The 22,590-nt window shown below is 49.7% G+C and overlaps 1 protein-coding gene across 2 annotated transcripts in view; it reads right to left on the minus strand.

Moving 5' to 3' along the window:
- Positions 1-1,110: 1,110 nt before the first annotated feature.
- CEP126 (centrosomal protein 126) overlaps positions 1,111-22,590 on the minus strand; it is a 304,423-nt gene continuing 282,943 nt past the window's right edge. The window contains exon 12 of one of the 2 annotated variants that reach the window (XM_069202376.1): positions 1,111-1,344. In XM_069202376.1, the coding sequence (XP_069058477.1) occupies positions 1,246-1,344 (99 nt within the window). In that variant the 3' untranslated portion in view covers positions 1,111-1,245. The remainder of the gene's footprint in view (positions 1,345-22,590) is intronic. The other variant, XM_069202377.1, reaches the window with a different exon arrangement.

Below are 22,590 nucleotides of genomic sequence, written 5' to 3' on the forward strand. Positions count from 1 at the left end.
GATAGTCCTCAATCTTTCAAGAAAGACACTATTGGGCCATGGCGATCCTTATGCCAGAGATAGACACAGACACATTTATGTAATTAAATGTGTCTACAAAGTGTTAAGATGGCGCCATTATCCCAAGGGGACTATTATGTGGGATCAACCATAATTATGCAAATATGGCCCATAATAAGGCAAAATGGGCACCCTTAGGCAAAGCCCACGATTATACCAGTCAAAGGCACAGATTGCCCCCAGGTGTCAAATATGGGGATCATTGGGAAAGGATTTCCACTGTTTCAGAGATACTGACAAATATTTAAAGTGCACCCAAAATATGTGAAGATGAGCACTGTTATGCCAGAGTCACCATTATAAGCTACTATATGAGTTACAGCTGAGGCAACGTCAGGAAATATTCCCTCTCAGCTCAACAAACACACAGATATCCATTGAATAACAATCATAGATGTATACACATAGACACAAGCACACACACAAACATACTGATATATGCACACACAAAATGCATACCCCATCCAGACAGATTTGCTGTGCAATGACCTCCCCAATTTACCCTGTGGTTGGCGGTACTGCAGGTAGTCGTTTTGTCCCACTGTAGCTCAACTCCCCATTCAAGCCTTGTGCAGTGCAGGAGCGCCAGAAGATGAAAGTGGTGGGCCTTGCCTTACGTGCCTCAGTAGGACAGCCACAATGCTACTACCTTCTGCATTTTGTGTACTCTTTCTTATGTGTTTCGTAAATTGGTGGTCTAAAGCAATGTTATAAAAAAACAAAATGTAAAAAATATTTTCAATGACATTGATTATGTATGTTTAAGATTACTGGTGGCAGCACAAATTTATGACAACATAAAAACAATAGAAAAATTGTATTACATATTCGACAAGCAATCAAACTTTATTTGTGAAAAACATGCATTATTTTAAACCGAGTAGCAAAATAATCTCTCTTTTCGTTAATATTAGATAAAATAAAATGTACATATCATTAAAAAACAGCGTGAGGTATTTTCAATATTACAAAAATGTACAGTATTTTACAATAAAGTGCTTTTTTGAGAACTATGATCAGTTTCCACAACATAAAACAGATAACTTTACATTAATGAATATTATTTGTTTACTTTAATTTTGCCATTGATTTTGCAGAGCATACACCAGTCTGTATACAATGAGATGTTTAACATGTATATGCCTGGCTCCCTTGTCTTCTTATTGTGCAGTTTCAAGTATAGTGTCAGACTTTTCTCTGCAGTCTCGTTCGATTGTCTGCTGACATACTACGGTACCGATGCACTGGTAATGCTGTATCTGAAGGTTGAGATGATGCATACTGCTGAATATTTGGGAATATAAATAAAAGTGGATTATTAGAATAGGAACGTTAATCATTGTATTGTATATCACTAATATAAAACAACCTGTCTATTGCTGCAAATCAAACATTGATTGTACATGTTTTCACCAGTGAACAAAATTTGCAGACCTATAGTAGCCACAATGCATAGCCTGATGCGGTACTTGTGTAATTTTGCATATCATCTAAGCAATCCGGCCCAGAACCCTGGTGAAGCCATTTTATGTGTTTACAACCGTAATGTCATCAAAATGTCAGTTGACATGTCACGTAAGCTGTCATTGAGATGTTCATAAGCAGTGCATTGTGTGGTTTTAATGGAGGATGTGTGTGTGAGGGTGCCTGAAGCCAGTATTATCTGGCAGGTTAGGGAGGTGGGACAAACTCCAGCAGGCTGCTGCAGTGAAGGGCTCCTCATGAAGGTTTGGAGGAAAGGAAGAGGGGGACAGAATGAACAGGACATGCTACTGGAGCTCTTGGCATTAGCAGCCACTTTCCAGACGCACTCTTGGGAAACAGGCATCTACAAGTGTTACCTCCAGACAATGCTCTACTCTCAAGAGATGGATTCTTCTCTGTCATTATTTTTTTAATTCTTTTGGATGAAGGTTTCACCGACCATTCATGGTCATTCACATTGTGAAATTGTCAGCTGAAATAACAATTTTCAGGCTTTGGCTGCCAATCAGAGTGTGAAGATGCACGAATCATGATATGGTGCATGGTCAAAAACAGCTTTCCCAGCGAGTAATATTTAAAAAGAAATAGAATTGCCTTCAGAAGACAGATTATCTCACTAATAGTTCACGAATATGAGCTATAAAACTGTATGAAAGATGATCCTCTCAAGTCTGCCCGGGGCCTCTTTATACCTCAACTAACTTCAAAAAAGCTGTACCCAAACCGAAAAAAACTTCTATTGTGAGCAAATTCTTACCTTCATGAAAATGTCTAATACATTGAAGCTTCCTTGACGCCTTTCTTAAGGCAACTGTCTTGTGGAGTACAAAACAAATTTGCACCAAATTATTAAAGGCTGGAATGAGTAAAGTAGTACGTTCAAGTAAAGTTTGGTATACTTCCGTTTGCAGTTTCTAATGTAGTGGTGAGCGAAAAATGATAGGTAATTTGCAATGGAGAACCTTAGTTGAGGGAATCAGGTGTTTGCAGAATGTTGTGTAATTTTTTTGAAAAGGAACCAAAGTTATTAACCATATAACAATGTTATTACCTATGAATTAACCAACTGACTCCCATCGTACTAAAATATATATAAATAAATGTGTCTGTGGGTATATCTTACAACTGTCTCCATTCAGAACTAAACAAACACTTAACTGCATGTTTGGGTCACAGAAAAGCGAGCCAAAACACTGGCCAGTTCAAACCCAGCTCCAATGTTTAGCTTTCCCCTTGTTTATAAGACAAAAAAAAGGGAACTCATTTTTTCTTCACATAAGTACAATACTGTACCTAGCTGTGCCCATGTCCCTGACCCCCGCCCATGCTGCTTCGCGTGTTCGGAGCCCTTCACCACCTCATCCCTGGTGTCTAGTGGTAAGCGTTCCAGTTGTGCCTTGTTTTTCTGTATTTTGCTCTGTTTATTCTTATTGTGCCTATATTCCCTTGTTGTACCGCTTTTGCCCCTTGCGCTGTGTTTTCGGCTCCCCCGAGCCGTTCTGCTTCCCACCGCTGCGTTCCTGCGGCCCGGCCCCTCGCGCTCCTATTAGCTTTCCCCTCCCGCCTCCCAGCAGCTCCTCCCTTGCACCTCCCCTTCTTAATGGCGGTCGCTGCATGACTGCGCGCTGGCGTGCCCGAGGCGCACCAGGGACAAGCCCGTCTGCGCTCGTCTGCACCTGGACCATGCCCAGCACCAGTCCCCCGGCCCACGGGGCCCCAGCACCACCACTCACCGCTACACTGCCAGTGACCTTCACGCCCTCAATCCAGGACGCTCCTCCACCTGCTTCCAGTCCACCCCGATGAACACCAAGGGGCCCTTCTTCTGCCGAGCCTGCTACTTCACCTGCTCCCTAAAGCACCAAGACAGACCTGCCAACAACCACCTCAGCTGCATTCTACTCAACACCGCTCCGTCCACAAACACAAAATTGAACTCTGGGACCTACTGACCTCAACATCACCGGACATCGCCTTCCTGACCGAAACCTGGACAAACTTGGCCTCAGAACCCGACATAGCCATAGCCATCCCAGAAGGCTACAAAATCACCAGAAGAGACTGCACCAACAAACCAGGAGGAGGAATCGCCATAGTCCACAAAAACACCATCAAAGTCGCGACCAGCAGCCATGACACCCTCAACCTCGCCGAGCACCTCCACTTCAAAATCCACGTCAATGCCAACACTATCCTCAAAGGAACACTGATCTACAGACCCCCGGGCCCCCGACCTCAACTCTGCGACGCCATCGCTGACATCATCAGCACCCAGGGCCTCGCCTAAACAGACTACATCCTCCTCGCGACCTGAATTTCCACCTAGAAAACAACAACAACATCAACACCACCAACCTGCTCGACAACCTCACCAACCTCAGCCTCAAACAACTCATCACATCGCCCTCTCACACTGCAGGCCACACACTCAACCCTATCTTCTCAGCCAGCAGCCACGTCGCCTTCAGCCACACAACCCAACTCAGCTGGACAGACCACCGCTGCATCCACTTCTCCTACCAGAAACCTGTCACCATCATCGCACACAACCCACCCGACGCTACTGGAGCAAAATCTCAACAGAACTGCTCTCAACCCTCGCCCAGGCCCCGCCTCCTGGGACCCCGACACAGCCGCCACCAACCTGCATCGATGGATAGACGAATGCGCCAACATTCTCGAGCCGCTCAAAAACCCCTCAGACACCCTCCACAGCACCAAGGCCAGCTGGGTCACCCCAACCTACATGATTCCAAACGGGAATGCTGCAGAATGGAGAGAACCTGGCACCTTGAACCTACCGAATCCAACCACATCGCACTCAGGACTGCCACCCGCAAACATCACCAGCTGATCCACAACACCAAGAGAACCCACTTCAAAAGCCCCATAGACACCAACGCTCACAACAGCAAAGAGCTCTTCGGCATCATCAAAGAGCTCTCCAACCGCAGGACCTGCACCAACGAATCCTCGCCATCACAAGAGTTTTGCAACTCCCTCACCTCCTATTTCCGTCGAAAGATAGAAGACATACAAAACAGCTTCAACCCCCAGACCCACCAGCAGACCACAGACACCCACGAACCCAACACCACAGCAACACCAACCTCCTTCACGCCTGGACCCTCGTCAATAAGGAAGACACCGCCAACACCATGGCCTCCATCCACTCCGGCTCCCCATCAGACCCTTGCCCACACCATGGGCCTGATTACAACTTTGGAGGAAGGTGTTAATCCGTCCAAAAAGTGGCGAATATACCACCAGCCGTATTACGAGTCCATTATATCCTATGGAACTCATAATACGGCTGGTGGTATATCTGTCACATTTGGGACGGATTAACACCTCCTTCAAAGTTGTAATCAGGCCCCATATCTTCAATAAAGCCTGCAACATCATCGCTCCCCACCTCTGCGACATCTTCAACAGCTCCTTCGAGTCAGCCACCTTCCCGGAAAGCTGGAAACACGCAGATGTCAACGCCCTGATGAAAAAATCCAAGGCGGACCCAGATGACCCCAAGAATTACCAGCCGATCTCCCTCCTCCCCTTCCCAGCAAAGGTCATCGAAAAGATCGTGAACAGCCAACTCTCCCACTTCCTGGAAGACAACAAGGCACTCAACACCTCCCAATCCGGATTCCGCAAGAACCACAGCACTGAGACCGCTCTCATCGCTGCCACGGATGACATCAGGACCATGCTCGACGAAGGAGAAACCATGGCACTCATCCTCCTGGACCGCTCCACAGCCTTCGACACTGTATGTCATCACACCCTCCGCACATGCCTCCACAACGTCAGAATCCGCGACGTGGCTCTCAACTGGATCTCATCATTCCTCACCGGCAGAACCCAGAGAATCCGCCTCCCGCCACTCCTGTCCGAAGCCACTAAGATCATCTGTGGCGTCCCCCAAGGATCCTCCCTCATCCCAACGCTTTTCAACATTTACATGGCCCCACTCGCCAATCGCACAAACCCATCACATCAACATAGTATCCTATGCAGACGACACCCAGCTGATCCTCTCCCTCACAAAAAACCCTACAACTGCAAAAAACAACCTCCACAATGGACTTCACGCTTCGCCGGCTGGATGGAATCAAGCCGCCTCAAGATAAACACAGACAAGACAGAGGTCCTCATCTTCGGCACCAACCCCTCAGCATGGAACGACTCCTGGTGGCCCACCTCCCTAGGAACCGCACCCTCGCCCACCACCCACGCACGGAACCTAGGATTCATCCTGGACTCTACTCTCAGCATGACTCAGCAGGTCAACGCAATCTCTTCTTCCTGCTATAACACTCTTCGCATGCTCCGCAAGACCTTCAAGTGGATCCCCGTCGAAACCAGGAAAACTGTCACCCATGCCCTGGTCAGCAGCCGACTGGACTACGGTAATGCACTATACGCAGGAACAACGGCCAAACTCTAAACAAAGCTGCAAAGAATCAAGAACACATCTGCCCGCCTCATTCTCGATGTTCCACGCCGCAACCACATCTCACCCCACCTCAAGGACCTACACTGGCTACCTGTATCAAAGAGGATCACCTTCAAGCTCCTCAACCACGCAAACAAAGCCCTCCACAACACAGGTCCAGCCTACCTCAACGACAGACTCATCTTCCACACTCCCACCCGACATCTCCGCTCCGCCAGCCTCGCCCTCGCCTCCGTCCCCGCATCCGCCGCACCACTGCCGGAGGAAGATCCTATTCTCACCTCGCTGCCAAGACCTGGAATTCCCTACCGCTCCATCTACGCCAGACCCAGGAAACGCCTCAAGACATGGCTCTTCGACCAGTAGCTACCCCCCCATGCCTTGAGACCCTGACGGGTGAGAAGCGCGCTTTATAAATCTCTCTTGATTGATTGATTGATTGAACCTATTACAGCGTTCTTTGTGAAACTGTTCACTGTATTTAGGTCATGCTGCGGTACTGCTTTGTACGATTCTGAGAGCAAATGACCACATAGATATACACAATGAACTATCAAATGTGTGCTTATTTTGACTATTCACTACTAATGTTCCTTATTTGAAAAAAGAGTACTGCTATCACAAAGGGTTTAGTTTACACACTTAAGATTTTTAATTTGCAGTATATTTGGGTGCACAATTTAAATCAATTTATACGGACTGGACTAAAACACTTTAAATATGTTATAGACTTTCGTTCTAGAACTTGCGGCATCTCAAATTACAGTCAGTTTCAATCAAATGTCCAGTCTCCTACATGTAAGCTTAAAGTATTAAAAAGCTAGTTTGTCTAACAGCATGGCTTCCTGGGGTTGAAACATTAAGTCAACTGGGTTAACACTCTAGATCTTTGTTATGTCAGTCTAAACATGGGTTTAAAAACTTGGTTCATTGCTCTATTAATGAACTGTCTGGCCCCAAAACTAATTTTTCTGTGGTAGATTCACTTTCCGGGGTCTCAAGAGAGAGAGAAGGGAGACTGTGCATAGCACTCCTGTGTCTGTGCAGGCCAGCACTGACTGGCAAATGGAGGCAACATTGAAAAGGAACTCTGAAAATGCTGCTATTAGCACTATCTTCGGCTGTCAAAGTAACAGCTGACAGTGCGGTTGAGAGGTTTTGGGGATGCGAGTAGAGTGCAGTTGGAGGCAAGCAGGAAGCCAAATATACATTTTCTTTATTGGGAAGCATGAGGATAGACTATTACTGAGGGTGGAGCTGGAGGGAGACAGCCCTCAATGTGAAAACCTAATCATGTATTCCCAATTGTATCATACTTGTATAGTCTTATGCATTATACTACTGCTGTTTTTACATACAGAACCAAGAAGGTATACATTATTTTATAATAAAATATAATCTAAAATAGATGCCTTTTTGGTGGTTTGGAACATCTATTCACATTGAATATGCTTGACCATATGGTTCAAGATGGCCTGGAAACCTCGCTTTAAAACTTAAAACTAGGTCTGGACAGAATTTTGATTTGCTAGGGTAACCAGAGTAATCCTGCATTATCCTCTGACATAAAATAGTGGCTGCTTAATATTTGTGTTCTGCTGCACTTAGTGCTGTTTTTTAGTACAAAAAGCATCCTAGTGCTATATCCCGGTAGTAAACTGGGGAAAAATCCTACCTCAAGAGCACATTTAGCAAGCACGAGCAGATGCTCAGGGATGCTATTCGTGTTCTGTTGTATTTAGTGCTATTCCTTAGCACACAATGCATCCTTTCATGGTTATGTTTGTGCTAAGAAATATTGCTAAACATAGAATTACTCTTCTAATGTAATTCAGGTGTATTCTCACAGAATTCTTAGGTAATTCCATGTGCTTATGCTGCATGGAATTATGCCAGCTACGCTCACCCCTGTGTGAAATCTGGCACACAGAAGTGTGGTTTTAGAAGAAAAATATGCCTAGTATTGTAATTATGAATGATATATTCTCTTCAAGGACATCTTGCACTTATTCAAAGGAAAGGTATTGCCAGATGCTCAGTAAATATGTTTTTCTGTCTGAAAGTAACAAGTTATTGTCACATGATTAGGTTCAGTGGACTTGTACTGAGAGAAAGCATATATATAGCATTAAGCTTCAACTGAACTTTTTCTTCCTAGAACCCTGGCCCGCAGAAATGACTTAATTCGTTTGCTGAGCTATTGTGTATTTTTATTTTGTATTCTATTTATTTATTGTGATTATCAAAAATAAACAGTAATTACAATAGGCAATCAAATCAGCATTTCAGGTTACACCACCTGAGAGAGACAGCTTAATGTTAACCACAATATGTATGAGAGAGCCTTTTGCTCCACATTGAGGAGTTAGATATAAATTGACAAATGTCGTGAAGATTGCAGATTCAGAAGGAGAGATAGAAGGGGGATAAAGGAAAAAGGGAGAAAGGGAACAGAAAATAACGAAATGCTGTAGAGGAACAGTGAGGAGTTGCTCAGTGGGGTCTCGCCGTGAGCGCCGCGGGCGCCGGCGGGAGAGAGGGGGTGATCAGGGGAGGGGACGGGACAGGCGCACCCCAGAGCCCGGCACCCAGGTAGTAGTGGACGCAGGGGGGGGGGAGCAACCCTACATCCAGCTCTGCATTAGTTTTGTACCCCTGGTCAGTGTTGTGTGTGCTGCCTTCTGGTAGGTCTATGTGCTAACTTAGTGGTTCCAGTGTCACTAGGGGATAGTGAGTTCATCTAATTAGTTAGGCATTATGCTTAGAGTTCATGGGGGCCTGGTGTCGTCTCTCTCCTTTAGCTTATTTATGAAGGAATCCCAGATGTCTATTCCCTTGATTATCACTCCCGTGTCGCGCAGTGTGTGTAGTACTCGTGCTTCCGCTGTAGCCCAGTGTAACAAGTCAGTGGCCCATCTATGTGCGTTCGGAACACTGGGAGATTTCCATTGTGTCGCAATGAGCCGTTTAAATATGATGAACGCGAGGTCTGTACATCTGTGTTTTTGTTTATCTTTGCTATGCTTTTGGCGTATTCCTAGTAGGCAAGACTTGGGGTGGGGGTAAGGGATATCCCAACGAATGTGGCAGTCTGTCTCGTGATGACGTGCCATTCGCAGAGTAGAGGTGGGCAGTCCCATGTCATGTGATAGAAATCTGCGTCTGAGTGGCCACATCTCGGGCAATCATAGCTAGCTTGCTGGTACATTCGTTTTATCCGGGCGGGGGTCAGATACGTCTGGTGTAAATAGTTAAGTTGGGTGTATCTGAAGCGGGCATTGCGCGATATCTCTCTTGTGGTTGCAAGGGCCGCTGACCATGTTTGTGCTGTGAAAGGTGTATGTAGAGCTGACTCCCATTTAGTCTTGGCTTGTATTTGTGCTTCTTCTGGGCAATTTTGTAGTATGTTGTATAGCCAGGAGATATCTGCTTGCTTGCCGGCGCCTGATAGCAGTCCGTGTAGGATAGGTGATATTTGTGGTTCATTGCTGCCAGTCCCCCATGTGTTGCGTATTAGACATTGTATTGCCCCATGTGTTATGAACTCTCCTGGCCCGAGTTTATACGCGTCTGTTAGGGCTTCGCATGATAATAGTCGGCCCGTAGCGAACAGCTCCCCTATTGTCGGAATTCCTTTGGCGGTCCAAGATGTTAGACCTTGACGGCACTTTAATGTGTCCACTCCTGGCATGGCTAATAAGGGGATCTTAGGTGAGTAATGCAATATACGGGCGCCTAAAGCCACGTAGCGGTGCCAGACGTGAGCGGCCACCCTCATCAAAATGTTGCAGTGTTGCAAGGGGGCCACGCGTGCTACGAGCCATCTCAGCACGTCAGCACATTCTAAGTGTGCCTTTACCATGCGGCTCTCCGGGCTCGTGTGGTCCAGCAGCCAAAGCATGATCCAGTGTATTTGTGCTGCTGCATAGTAAAGTTCGAATTGTGGTGCTCCCATTCCACCCTTCTCGAGAGGAAGATACATTTTAGTCAAGGCCACTCGCCGGCGTCCGCCGCTCCATATCAATTCAGCTAGTAATCTGGTCAGCTGTGCGAAGAAGGTTTTTGGGAGCACTAGTGTAAGGGCAGCGAAGTAGTATAATAGCCAGGGGAGGATGATCATTTTAGCTATAGCTACCCTGCCCGTGGGCGAGAGTGGTAACGAGCGCCAGAAGGGCAATGAGCCCCTTATTGACCTGAGCGCTCGGTCAAGATTTCCTTCCTTTATATCTGATTCGCTATGATATATATGCACTCCCAGATATTTAAAGGTAGTGCAATTCCACTGCAAGCCGTGTGCGGGTGGTATATCGCCATGTGTGACTGGGAGTGGTTGCATAGGGAACAGGCATGATTTAGCCCAATTCACGCGTAATCCGGATAATTCTCCGAAAGAGTTCAGCAGTTGTAGTAGGTTTGGGAGGGATTCGGGAGAGTTGCGGAGATATATTAATGCATCATCTGCATAGAGGGATATGATGCGGTGCTCAGCACCATCAGGAATACCCCAGCGTGTGGCTTCAGTGCGTAGTCTAGCTGCGAGGGGTTCCATTGCTAGGGCAAACAGGAGTGGTGATAGGGGGCAGCCCTGACGGGTTCCTCTTCCGATCACAAACTCCTCCGAGATAATGGCGCCGGTCTTGACACGTGCTTTTGGGTTGGCGTATAATATTGATATCCAGCGCATAAATGGCACTCCAAATCCTATTGCATTTAGAGTGGCCATCAAGTAGGGCCATCCTAGGGTATCGAACGCTTTTTCGATGTCTAGTGAGACCGCAGTGCGTGAGTGATCTGTGCCCGGGGTCTCGGCTATTAAACACAGGAGGTTTATAATGTTGTTGAAGGTGCTTCGTCCGGGTATAAAGCCGGACTGATCCGGGTGTATTAGGGTGGGCATTAGCGGGAGAAGGCGGTTTGCTAACACCTTCCCCAAGAGCTTACAATCCGTGTTCAGTAACGACAAGGGGCGGTAGGACCAGACATCTAAGGGATCCCGACCCTTCTTATGTAGGACTACGATTATTGCCTCACGCTGGGAGTCCGAGAGGGCTCCCAGGTCGTATGCCTCCCGCAACATTGTCAGATTATGGTGTGATCGTCTGTGTCGAGAAAGTCTGATAGTACTCGATTGGTAGACCGTCTCCACCTGGGGCCTTGTTACGAGCTAGCTGTTTCAGTGCTTGTAAGATCTCGTCCTTTTCTATGGGTTTGTCCAGGTCCCGTTGTTGTTCCAGCGTCAGGTGGGTCAATGGGGACTTCCGGAGGAAGTCATCCAACTGTGTCGGGCGGGAGGGGTCCAGCCTCGTATAATGTACTGTAATATTGTCAGAAAACATTATTGATTTCTGATTGTGTGTTTACTATAGCGCCCGTAGCTAGGCGGAGAGCACTAATAGGAGTGTGTCGGTCCTCGCCTTTCGTTAACCAAGCCAGCATTCTACTGGATCGGTCGCCCTCGGAGTGGAGTCGTGCTGTGTAATGGCGGTAATCGAACTTTCTTAGGCGGGCTTCCGTGTCGCCCCATTGTTTTTTGAGAGCTATCATATCTGTGCGAGCGTCAGCTTGTGCGGCGGCTTCGCACTCAGCGTCTCATAGTTTCCTTTCGATGTCGCGTAGCTCTAGGGTTAAAGTGCGCCAGACACCCCCCCACCATCGATATGCACATCCCCCTCATCACTACCTTGTGCCCGTCCCATTTGACCGCTCGCGTGGTGGCCGTCTTGTTATTTGTTATGAAATAAGACGCTATGGTGTCAGCTAGCTTTTCGCGGAAGGGGGGGGGGTCCTGTAATAAGGTCGGTTGCAGGCGCCATGAGGGAATGCGTGTATGTTGTCTACCCCATCTCATTGTGGCGATGAGGGGGCAGTGGTCCGATAAGGTTTTGGCCGTGTAGGAGGTGTTGTGTATTGAGTGTGTGATCGTGTCCGGGCAGAGGAGCAAGTCAATACGTGTGTGGAGTCGATGTACCGGAGAGTAGAAGGAGTATTCCCTGCTTGTGGGGTGAAGGTCTCTCCATATATCACACAGTCCCCACTCCGATATCCAGGACCGCAGTATCTGTGACAATCTCACACTATGAGCGCCGTCTAGTGGGGGGTGCGATCTATCTAAGGACGTGTCCAATACGCTGTTAAAATCACCGCCCCAAATGATGGGGATTGATGGGTCATGGGATATATGTGTAAATGTGACCCGGAGGAATTCTCCTTGTCCCATGTTTGGGGCATATAAACCCGCTAGAGCTAGCTGTATGCCGTCCAGTTCGCCCATTAAATAAACATACCTGCCTTCTGCGTCTATGTATGTGCTTTGAACTGAGTAGGGAACTCCAGGGGCGATCCAGATTAGTACCCCTTACGCATATGTGGATGTTTTGGTGCAAATAAATATGTAAAGAAATGAATCCATAAGTAACAGAATTAAGGACTGTTCTTACAACTTAGGATTGAATTTGTCCCTACCTGTCATTGTTTTTCTGTTTTGATTGTGTATTTACCCTAGGCAGGTTAGGGTTATAGGGTTTCCCCTGGTTTTGCGCCCATCCGACCCACGAGCATGAAGAATTTGGTGCATTTTGTGGCAAACAAACAAAAATGACAAAACTGATAATGATTAAGGTGATTGTAGACAGCAAGGCACAACTGGTGCCGATATTAACGATAGTCCGAGCTAGGTCCATTCGGTAACCCGTCTGGGTTAGGAGGCTTCGAGGCCGTGTGGTCCGATGTCTCTTTGGGCTTGGCCCATTCGTGGAGTATTGCATCCCTTGCAAGTTTTGGTACTGTATCACCCAGAGTATTTTTCGTGCGTGCTCTGTAGGATAAATTGGCACGTCATTCTTTGCGTGCTTCCTGCCATTGTTGGTGAGTTTGAGTGAGTTGCGAGAGCTGTGATGACCTGGCTAAATGGTGTTTTAGTGTGTCAGAGGCGACTCTGGTTGTAGGTTGCGTCACGTTTGTGTGAGAATATCAGGGAGTCCCGGTTCCCACGTGACCTTTCAGAGTTCGTCAGCCGATCGTGGTGTGAATATTGGGCCGTGGGTCAGTGGAGATGTAGAGGGACTCTGCTGGTTTCGTGTAGATTCGGAGTCTGTGGCACTAGTTTCAGTGTTATGCCGTGATCGTATGGTCGTGAAGGCAGTAGCATCCTTTAGTGCTTGAGTTGTTCGACTGCTGTGTGTGTCTTGGTCGGTCGTGTCGTCGTCCCTGTATTCGATCTCTTCTTCCTGCGAGAGCGCTGTGTCAGCCATTCCGTTTGCTCCGGTGCTTCCTCATTGGGATCTATTAGCCCCTTGGCATGAACCCAAGTACACGCATCTTCAGAGGTCGGAAAGATGTGCATTCTGTCTCTGTCCACCACGCGTAGCCTTGCCGGAAACATGAGGGAGTATGTAATGTTCTTGTTTCTTAGTACTTGCTTGGCTTTGATGAATGTACTGCGTTTCCTCTGTACCTCAGCGGTGTAGTCAGGGTAGGCTGTGATTTGTGCGTGTCCTATGTCTATAGGGCCCAACGTCCGGAAGCCACTCAAGACCCGGTCTCTGTCCCGATAGTTTAAGAATCTCACTATCAAGGGTCTCGGGGGGGTCCCTGGGTGGGGGGAGCCCCCCGGGACCCGGTGAGCTCTCTCCACCGACATCGGAGGCAAGTCATCTTGTGTTAGCACGTTCTCTTTCAGCCAGCGTTTCAGGAATATTTCCGCTTGGGGTGATTCCATGTGTTCCGGGAATCCCAGGAATCTGACGTTATTGCGGCGCGAGCGTCCTTCTGCGTCTTCCGCTCGCCTCTGTAGCAGTGTTATTTCGGTCTCCTGGCGCTGGATTTGGGCTTTCATATCCGCGATGTCGGGTTGAGCCTTTTCGAGGGCCGACTCGGTTGTGGATACCCTGTCCACCAGCTTGCAGTGTTCTGTGCGAAGGATGTTTACTTCCGCCACTACTGTGTCTATTTTTCCCTCCAGAGACGTTTTAGTTTCCAGCACTACTTGCAGTAACTTTTCAAATTGTATGGAATGTGCGGCTAGAGTTTCTGTTACCATTCATAGGGCGCTGGCGTGTGGGTCCGAGTCCATTACTGAGATTAGAGTATCTGATCTGGTCTCGGAGTGGCCCCTTGGAGGCTTTAATTTGACCATGTTTGCTCTTGACTGATTGGGGATGCACGTGGTTGACAGATATTATGCTTGTATATGCCGCGCAGTCTCCTGTGCTGAATTGCCTTTAAGTAGCCTGTAAGTCCACAGTTAATTACTCATCTGTTGCTCAGTTGCTCTTGCGTGGTACGAGGTTCAGGCCCTCTGCGGTCCGTACCCTTGAGTTACCAGAGGTCGCATCTCCTTACTTGTTCCATGGGGTGATAGGGCAGCTCAATACGCGCTATGGAGGTTCTTCGATTTGCGCGATTAAAAGTAAGTGCCACTACGTGCGCTATTTGTTCGGTAGTTGGTGGAGTGGGGCGCGTCGGCTTCCCCGCTTCAATTGTGCCGTGGTTACGGGGAGGCCACCTCCTCCAGAGCCCTCAGAGCCGAGCCAACAGGCCCGCAGGACGCCCGGCACGCAGCGCACACGGGGCCGAAACCCGCACTGCCGTGCCCGGCACGGGGCAGAGGCCGCCCAAGGCCGCGTCTCTTCCCGCCGATTCTGACCCAGGGGGCGCCCGCGACGCGACGTCGCGCCAACCCCGTACCTCCTCCGGGCCCGACCGCCTGAGCCCGGACCTCCGTGCGAGTCGGCGCGCGCCGGCCCCCCACGCCGGGTCCCAGCCGGTGTCGAACCCGGCCCACCGGTACCTCCGATTTCTCACTGCTGCTGTCTCTGGCCTCGGGCACCACCCAGCGCCGCCTCTATTCAGCGTCTCGCTGTGGCCTGCGCTCCTCCTCCAGTCCTCGTCGGGGCCGAACTACGCCACCGGTAGTGTTTAGTGTGATCTATGCCGGTTCATTGATGCGCATCATGTCATCGATCTCCCGGGTGATACGATGCGATGTCAATGTAGTCTGGGATGGATCTATTTTCAGGATTAATGTGAGCCATGCGCGGAGCTCTTGTTCACACGACCGCTCCCGGCGCCATCTTGGCCACACCCGAGCTATTGTGTATTAAACACTAGCTGGACTTTAAGCTTCCCAATGGGCTGTGTTTTATTTTTAACACAAACTAGTGCTTTTTTCAGGTCAAGGTGTAGTGTCAACTGTGGGTGGCAGGACACCAGACCCTTTTTTGGGGCCTCACAACAGACAGCTCCAGGTGTCTGTCATTGAAGCACTGTATACAGCACTCCACGGAGTCAACCATTGTTCATGATTAGATGGCTTTCTTGTCGACTTCTTCTATTCATTCCAATGTTGACATCATGGATCTACTTTTTTATGTTCATTATGTCATTACTTGTTTAGCACTCTCTCTTTGTGTTCACAGCATGCTCTTTACTTTAATCCTACGGACTACCTTCATATATCCTCTCCTGCCCATACCCCTATGCTACTTGGTGGCACGCCAGGAACCAGATGGTGGCCTTGGTGATACCATGATGTCCCCTATGCTCCAGCATGTCATATCACTTGTCAAATAGCAGCCTTAGTGATGCTCTAAGTGATCCATGGTGCAAACAACTCATGGCTTTGCCAATGCTGGCAGAGCTATAAGGTCTTAAACGCTGCTGCATTGGCAAAGTCAATAACCACACTGGGCCATGTAAACAGTAAAGAAAACAAAGTGGGTGGACGCTCTTTCCTATGCTCCATTGTCCCTGGATGAACAGCAGTGCTTCTTGGTGCTGACGGAGGCCCACTTGGCAGTTCTTCTGTGTTGAAGAAGACCCTCTCTGGGGCACTAAATGCCTCTCCCGCTGCCCTTAGAGCCCCCTGCCCAAGACTGGATCTCACCTGCTCCCCCCACTGTGTTCAACACTGTGGCTGCCGCAGTGGAGGGGAAGGAAGAGACAAGATGATAGGCACGACTTGCATGGGAAGCCATCACTAAGGTGAGGAGCTGCGAGTCCCTGATGGGGGCTCAGCCACCAGCCATCTTGCAGCCCTGGTCCCTAGGGCTGTGGGTCACAGGACCTGGTGACTGGGGAGAAGTGACAAGATGGTAGGTGCAACTCACCTGTGAAACTGTCAAAGCAATGAGGAACTGCGAGTCTGCAAGGGGAGCTCAGCCAGCAGTTGTTATGCTGTCTGGGTGCCTGGGGCTGTCGTCTACCGGACCCGATGACCAGGAGGTAGGAGCTGTCTTACTAAGGCAGAGGAGCCTGGATACTGGTAAACGAATGAGTATCCAGACGGAATGCCCAAATCGATTCTCTTGCTCACTTCGCCACTGAGATGCTCTGTGGCACCAAAGCCATTTTTGGGCTCTAATATGGGGCCTTTTCCTTCGCCAGCCTCCTCCTCGACGCCACAGCCTTGCAGGCAGCTGCTACACATGTAGGGCTGGTGATGTAGGTGCAATGTTTTGAGCCCCAAGCATCCCCAATCAAAGTAGCATTGGACTTGCCCTAAAGGAAGGACCCTTCCTCCCCTTCACATTGGAAGATATACATCTGTGTCACCTCACTCCGCTCACCCCCTCTTTTTCCTTCAGTGATGGGATGCCACACAGGGGCTTCCCCAGTACAGTTAATCCTTCACGTAGTGGGCTGTAGGGGGATATCCCCCAATTCTTCCAATGAATAGGACTGAGCTGTGCCTATAAACCGGACGTTTGGACCCCTAAAACTTGTAGACCCTGCTGGACAGACACCCTTTCTTATAGTTCCTCCTTATGTTTTGGGACTGACCCCTGACTGCTTGTGTTGCCTGCTAATACAGCCCGGTGGTGCAAGTGGGTTAGTGGCCATTGTCATGAACGTCCTCTTTCCCTTTGATCCTCTCCAGAAATTTCTACATATAGCCTTTTGTGGGAGGACTGCGGCTGCTCTTCCCATATCTACCAGCTGATCCACTTTCTTACTTAGCGCGGACATCTCCTGCATGTTTACACACAATGGGCCAATAAACCAACTGCACCACATATGCAAAGCAAAATTGATAAATTCATGGCCCAGCGTCCGGACTCTGTGAAGGTCCTGGACTTAAGGAGCAACTTGGCCAGGCCCCAGGATCACACAATCAGGGGACATTAAGCAGGCCACTCAAACTTCTCACTCTGCACTGGATGCCAAAATTGGAGATGTTGGGGTCGAAGTCTCCCAGTTGCGCCAAGATCTCTGTAGCGTGACCGATAGGGTTACTGAAGGGGAGGGTCACTATTTGGAACTGGAAGACACAATTGTGGGAGTTTACATCTAACATTTCCCAACTCTCAGTAACCTTAAAAACCTTGGAAGACAGTGAGGGGGATGGCAGAAATAGGGTACAGCACTGCAACCTCCAGTTTGTTGGATTCCCAGAGGGAGTGCAGGGCTCAGCGCCAGAAGTGTTCCCTGAGCAATGGGGGCACATCTTGAATGACCATAGATTGGCTCTCTATCTTTTTCATAGGTGAGTGGGCTCAGAAATCCCTAGCACAGAATCCTCTCCCAGGGGTTGTTCTGTGCCTGTTGATCATGAAGATCCTCAACTACAAAGACAGAGACACAATCATGCGAGATGCTCACCAAATAGTTCCTCTTTCCATCACACTATGTAATGATCTTCCTAGATTATACTCGTTACGTGCAGCAGCTGCAGAAATCATATGAAAAACTCAAGCAGATGCTCAGGGCTCTCAAACTTAAATATAAGCTCATGTACCCAGCAAAACTCAAGGTGATTCATGCCTCAAGGATCTTCTTTCTTGAATCTCCAAAGGTCACTTGGGACTGGTCAATGGAGCAGCAGTATCCTCGGAACAACAAAACCTTCCCTTGGGGCTCCACCAATGGCAGGGTGGACCTGGGTTAGACAATGAACCATATGTGTCATGGAAAATCTTACAGAAAAAAGATAATGGCTTACAAGAAGCAATTTCCTCCCATATTGAGGTAGCCCATCCCGATCATGTGCACAACCAAGATCACGGTTCATCTCGGTCTGGCTCGCTGACACCCCACCACTTCAACTCAGAGACTTATACAGGCATTAAAACTGTTGTTTAATTCTCATCCAAGATCTACTAAGGTCCAGCCCCAGCATAACCTTTGTTATGATGCTCCTGTATGGATCACGTTGGGAGACTTTAGTCTGACTCATACCTAGTTTTGTTGGAAAACGACAGATACTTCTAGGAGGATGTGTGGGTTCGGGGATTGTTGTGGGGGAGTTACTTGTATTTACTGTTTATACTGGTTCTGTTTATCACATGTACTTGCCCACTACAACAGTTGCACTATGGGAGCACCTCACTTCTAGACCTCAGATGCCCCATGCAGACCACCAACTGTGGTCATGTGAACGCTTACTCACTCACTAATTACTGTCACCACCTGCAACCATGTATGAGTTTACAACCATGACTTGAAATGTCAATGCCCTAAACAACCAGGTCAAACATACTGCGGTTTTCCGCTTTGCAAAGCATCACACTCACTTTAGGTATGATCGGGTGTACCATGCCGGACACACCAGATAATCCAGGGGAGATGCGATCCTCCTCCATAAAGCGTTTCCTCTATCAATCTACCAGGCGAAACAAAACACATCTGATAGAGACTTCTAGCTGCAGCTTCCTTACCTTCCCTGACATCAGCTTCGAATCCGGAGTTTTTTCTGAGCAGTACCCTCCGCGCGCCGTTGGGCGGTGTCGTTCGGATCCGCGTGCGTCGACCAGCTCCGCGTGCGTCGGCAGCGCCGTTGGAGCCGTCTATGATGTCACGGTTGTCTATATAGACACCGTCTCGGCGCGCGTACGTCAGTTCTTTTCCTTCTGCGCCGGTTAAGCGCAGTTTTGGAAAGAGCTACCCTGCTTCGACGCTTTGTCGATGCTTTTTTGACTGTTTGGAGTCATGTCTTTGAGAAAGACAGGATTCAAGCCGTGTGGTGCGTGTCATCGCACCATGTCGGTGACGGATCCGCACCGAGTTTGTCTTTGGTGCCTGGAGAAGGACCACAATTCCAGCTCGTGCTCCGACTGTCGAGCCATGGCGCCGAAGGCCTTGAGGGAGGGATCCCTTAAGCTTCTTGCGGCCCGACATTCATCGTCGGTCGGTGCGACTCCGCGGAGGTCACGGTTCCGCAGTAGGAGGAGGTCGCGGCACGGCTCCTGGAGCCCCAAGTCCTCTTCCTCGCATTAGAGGTCTTCCGAAGGTAAGAGGCACAAGAAGAAGAAGAAGAAGTCCAAGCGGACTTCGTCTTCGCCACGCCCGTCGGCCGACGAGGTGTCTAGGGAACGTCGACGTTCCGAGAGCGGTTCTGCGGAGCCGTCGCCAGGGTCGACTCCGCGTCTTCCACCCTTTCCGGGGACCGGATCGACCCCCGCTCAGATAAAAGAATTCTACGAGGCCATGCGTCTCGTTTTTGAGCGGGCTGCACCCTTGGGTGGGTTTTCGGGCCCCTCGGGGCCAGCAGGGGCCCCTCCAGATTTGACGCCGGCGGCATCGGCCTCGGCGCCATTGGGGACCCCAGGATCCGATACCGGATCCGGATCCGGACCGGCGCCGGTCTCGTACAGTCAACCTCCTTTGGCGTCGGGTCCGACATCGACGATTCCGCCACCGGCACCCACCGGTGGCAGCCCCATCCTTATTCCAGATGATCCGAAGCCGGAGCAACGTCGTACGACGTCAACTCCGACTTCAACTGAGCCAATTCGGCCCAGATCATTGTCTGAGCATTATTTAGAACAGCCAGACGCAGGAGAGGAATTGGAGGGATCTGAGGACCCTTTGCAACAGGACTGGTATGAGGATCTAGGGGAATCCAGTGGACTGGACAAGTCTCCAGATACTGGTATGCTCTCTCCTGCTAATGTGGCTACGGAGGAGGGGACTTCTTTCGCTATGGTGGTGCGTAGAGCAGCTGAGGTCTTGGACCTAGATTTGCCTACGGTGCCAGTCAGGACGAATATCCTGACAGAAGTGCTTCAGCAGGGGGTGTCAACATCGGAGCCGTTGTTGCCCTTCAATGAGGTTCTTACAGACGTTCTTCTGGGTACGTGGTCCAAACCCAGCACAGGGGCTCCTGTGAATAGGACGGTCGGCCGCCGCCATAGACCTGCTCCCACCGACCCTAGTTTCCTGACACAACACCCCACTCCTGAGAGCTTGGTTGTCCAAGCTTCTACTTCCCGTGGTGCCTTCCCTTTCGCTCCCCCGGATAGGGAATCCAAGAGGCTGGATCAGCTTGGGAAGAAGATGTTTTCTTCCACCAGCCTGGCATTGAGGTCCATAAACACCTCTTGCCTATTGGGCCGTTATTCCCATACTTTATGGGATACGGTGGCGCAAGTGCTGCCCCAGGTCCCGGAGGGCGTACGGGACACTCTCACCCAGGCTGTTAAGTATGGGAGAGATGCAGCCAAGTTTACGATCCGGTGTGGCTTGGACACGACCGACTCGCTGGGCAGAGCGATTTCATCATCGGTGGCCCTACGTCGCCACGCCTGGCTACGTTCTACTGTTTTTTCAGGGGATGTCCAGTCCAGCTTGATGGACATGCCCTTTGATGGCTCTCACCTTTTTGGCGAAAAGGCAGACTCCGCTTGAGAGGTTCAAGGATTCTTGAGCCACGGCCAGATCCTTGGGCCTTTCAGCGCCGGCACGACAGCAGTCTGTCTTTCGCCCCTTTCAAGGCTTCGGAAGGGGCGTGGTACCACGCCAGCCACAGTTTAGCCACCGTCCTCAGGCTTCACAGCATCCCGGAAGAGGACGTGGTACCATCAGACCCAGAGGGTCTGGCCAGAGGTCGGCTGCCACACAGCCCCCCTCCACTGCGCCCAAGCCCTCCTAGTGTGGTTCTGCGGGATCATGTCCGTCCAGTTGGAGGGAGGATTCGTTTTCATCTCCCTCACTGGCTTTCCATCACCACGGACAAGTGGGTCCTGCAGATCATACGGAAGGGCTACTCCCTTCCCTTCCCTTCCAGTCTTTCCCTCCTTCTATCCCTCCGACAAAGGAATGGCTGATGGAGGACCATCTAGCTTTGCTCCGCGAGGAAGTTACAGCTCTCTTGGCCAAGGGAGCCATAGAAAGAGTCCCGATATCAGAAGTAGGCAGTGGTTGTTATTCCCGCTACTTTCCGATTCCCAAAAAGAACAAAGGCCTTCACCCTATCTTGGATTTAAGGGACGTCAATCTCTTCCTCAAGAAGGAGAAATTCAAGATGCTCACTCTTGCTCAGGTTTTGTCTGCCCTAGACCAAGGAGACTGGATGGTAGCGTTGGATTTGCAGGATGCATATTTCCATATTCCTATCCTGTCAAGCCACAGGCGTTACCTGCGGTTCAAGGTGGGCGACGAGCACTTTCAGTTTACCGTGCTTCCTTTCGGTCTCACCAGTGCCCCTCGGGTGTTCACAAAGGTGATGGCGGTGGTGGCAGCTCATTTGTGCAGGTCAGGGATTTCAGTCTTCCCCTACCTAGACGATTGGCTGTTGAAGGCTCCTACGCCCCAGGCTCTCGTCACCCACCTCCAGACGACGGCGGACCTCTTGCATTCACTGGGGTTCACTATAAATGTGCCAAAGTCACACCTGACTCCCTCTCAGAAGCTCTCTTTCATCTGAGCTGTTCTGGACACAGTGCAGTATCGGGCTTATCCTCCAGATCAGTGGGTTCAGGATGTTCAGGTTATGATTCTGATGTTTCAGCCTCTATCCTGGATCTCGGTGAGACAGACTCTGAGGCTGCTGGGACTCATGGCTTCCTGCATCCTGTTGGTCAAGCATGCCAGATGGCGTATGAGGGCTCTGCAGTGGGACCTGAAGTTCCAATGGGCACAGCATCAGGGAAATCTTACCAACGTTGTTCAGATCTCGGAGAGGACTGCAAAAGATCTGCAGTGGTGGTTAGCGAACTGCGAGTGGGTCAAGGGCAGACCCCTCTCCCTTCCCCAACCAGATCTAACGGTAGTGACAGATGCGTCACTTCTGGGATGGGGCGGCCATCTGGGGGAGGTGGAGATCAGAGGTCACTGGTCTCCGGTGGAATCCGAGCTCCACATCAACTTGTTGGAGCTTCAGGCGATCCGGCTAGCATTAAAAGCATGTCTTCCTGTTGTGAAAGGGAAGGTGGTGCAGGTGTTCACGGACAACACTACTGCAATGTGGTACTGCAACAAGCAGGGCGGTGTGGGGTCGTGGACCCTTTGTCAAGAGGCTTTACGTCTCTGGACATGGCTGGAACAGCAGGGCATGACCCTGGTGGTTCATTACCTGGCAGGTTCTCTGAACGCCAGAGCAGACGAACTCAGCCGAAAATGCTTAGAGGATCACGAGTGGTGTCTCCATCCGGAGGTGGCACAAGGACTCTTTCAGCAGTGGGGAGAGCCTTGGTTAGATCTGTTCGCCTCCGCAGAGAACGCACAATGTCAGCAGTTTTGCATGTTGGAGTTTCCAAGGGGGCTATCGCTAGGCGACGCTTTTTGACGCGAGTGGAGTTCAGGCCTCCTGTACGCCTTTCCGCCTATACCACTTCTGCCCAGAGTTCTCAAGAAAATCAAGAACGACGGGCCCA

Source organism: Pleurodeles waltl, chromosome 8, assembly GCF_031143425.1.
Source record: "Pleurodeles waltl isolate 20211129_DDA chromosome 8, aPleWal1.hap1.20221129, whole genome shotgun sequence".
In the NCBI taxonomy this organism is placed as follows: domain Eukaryota; kingdom Metazoa; phylum Chordata; class Amphibia; order Caudata; family Salamandridae; genus Pleurodeles; species Pleurodeles waltl.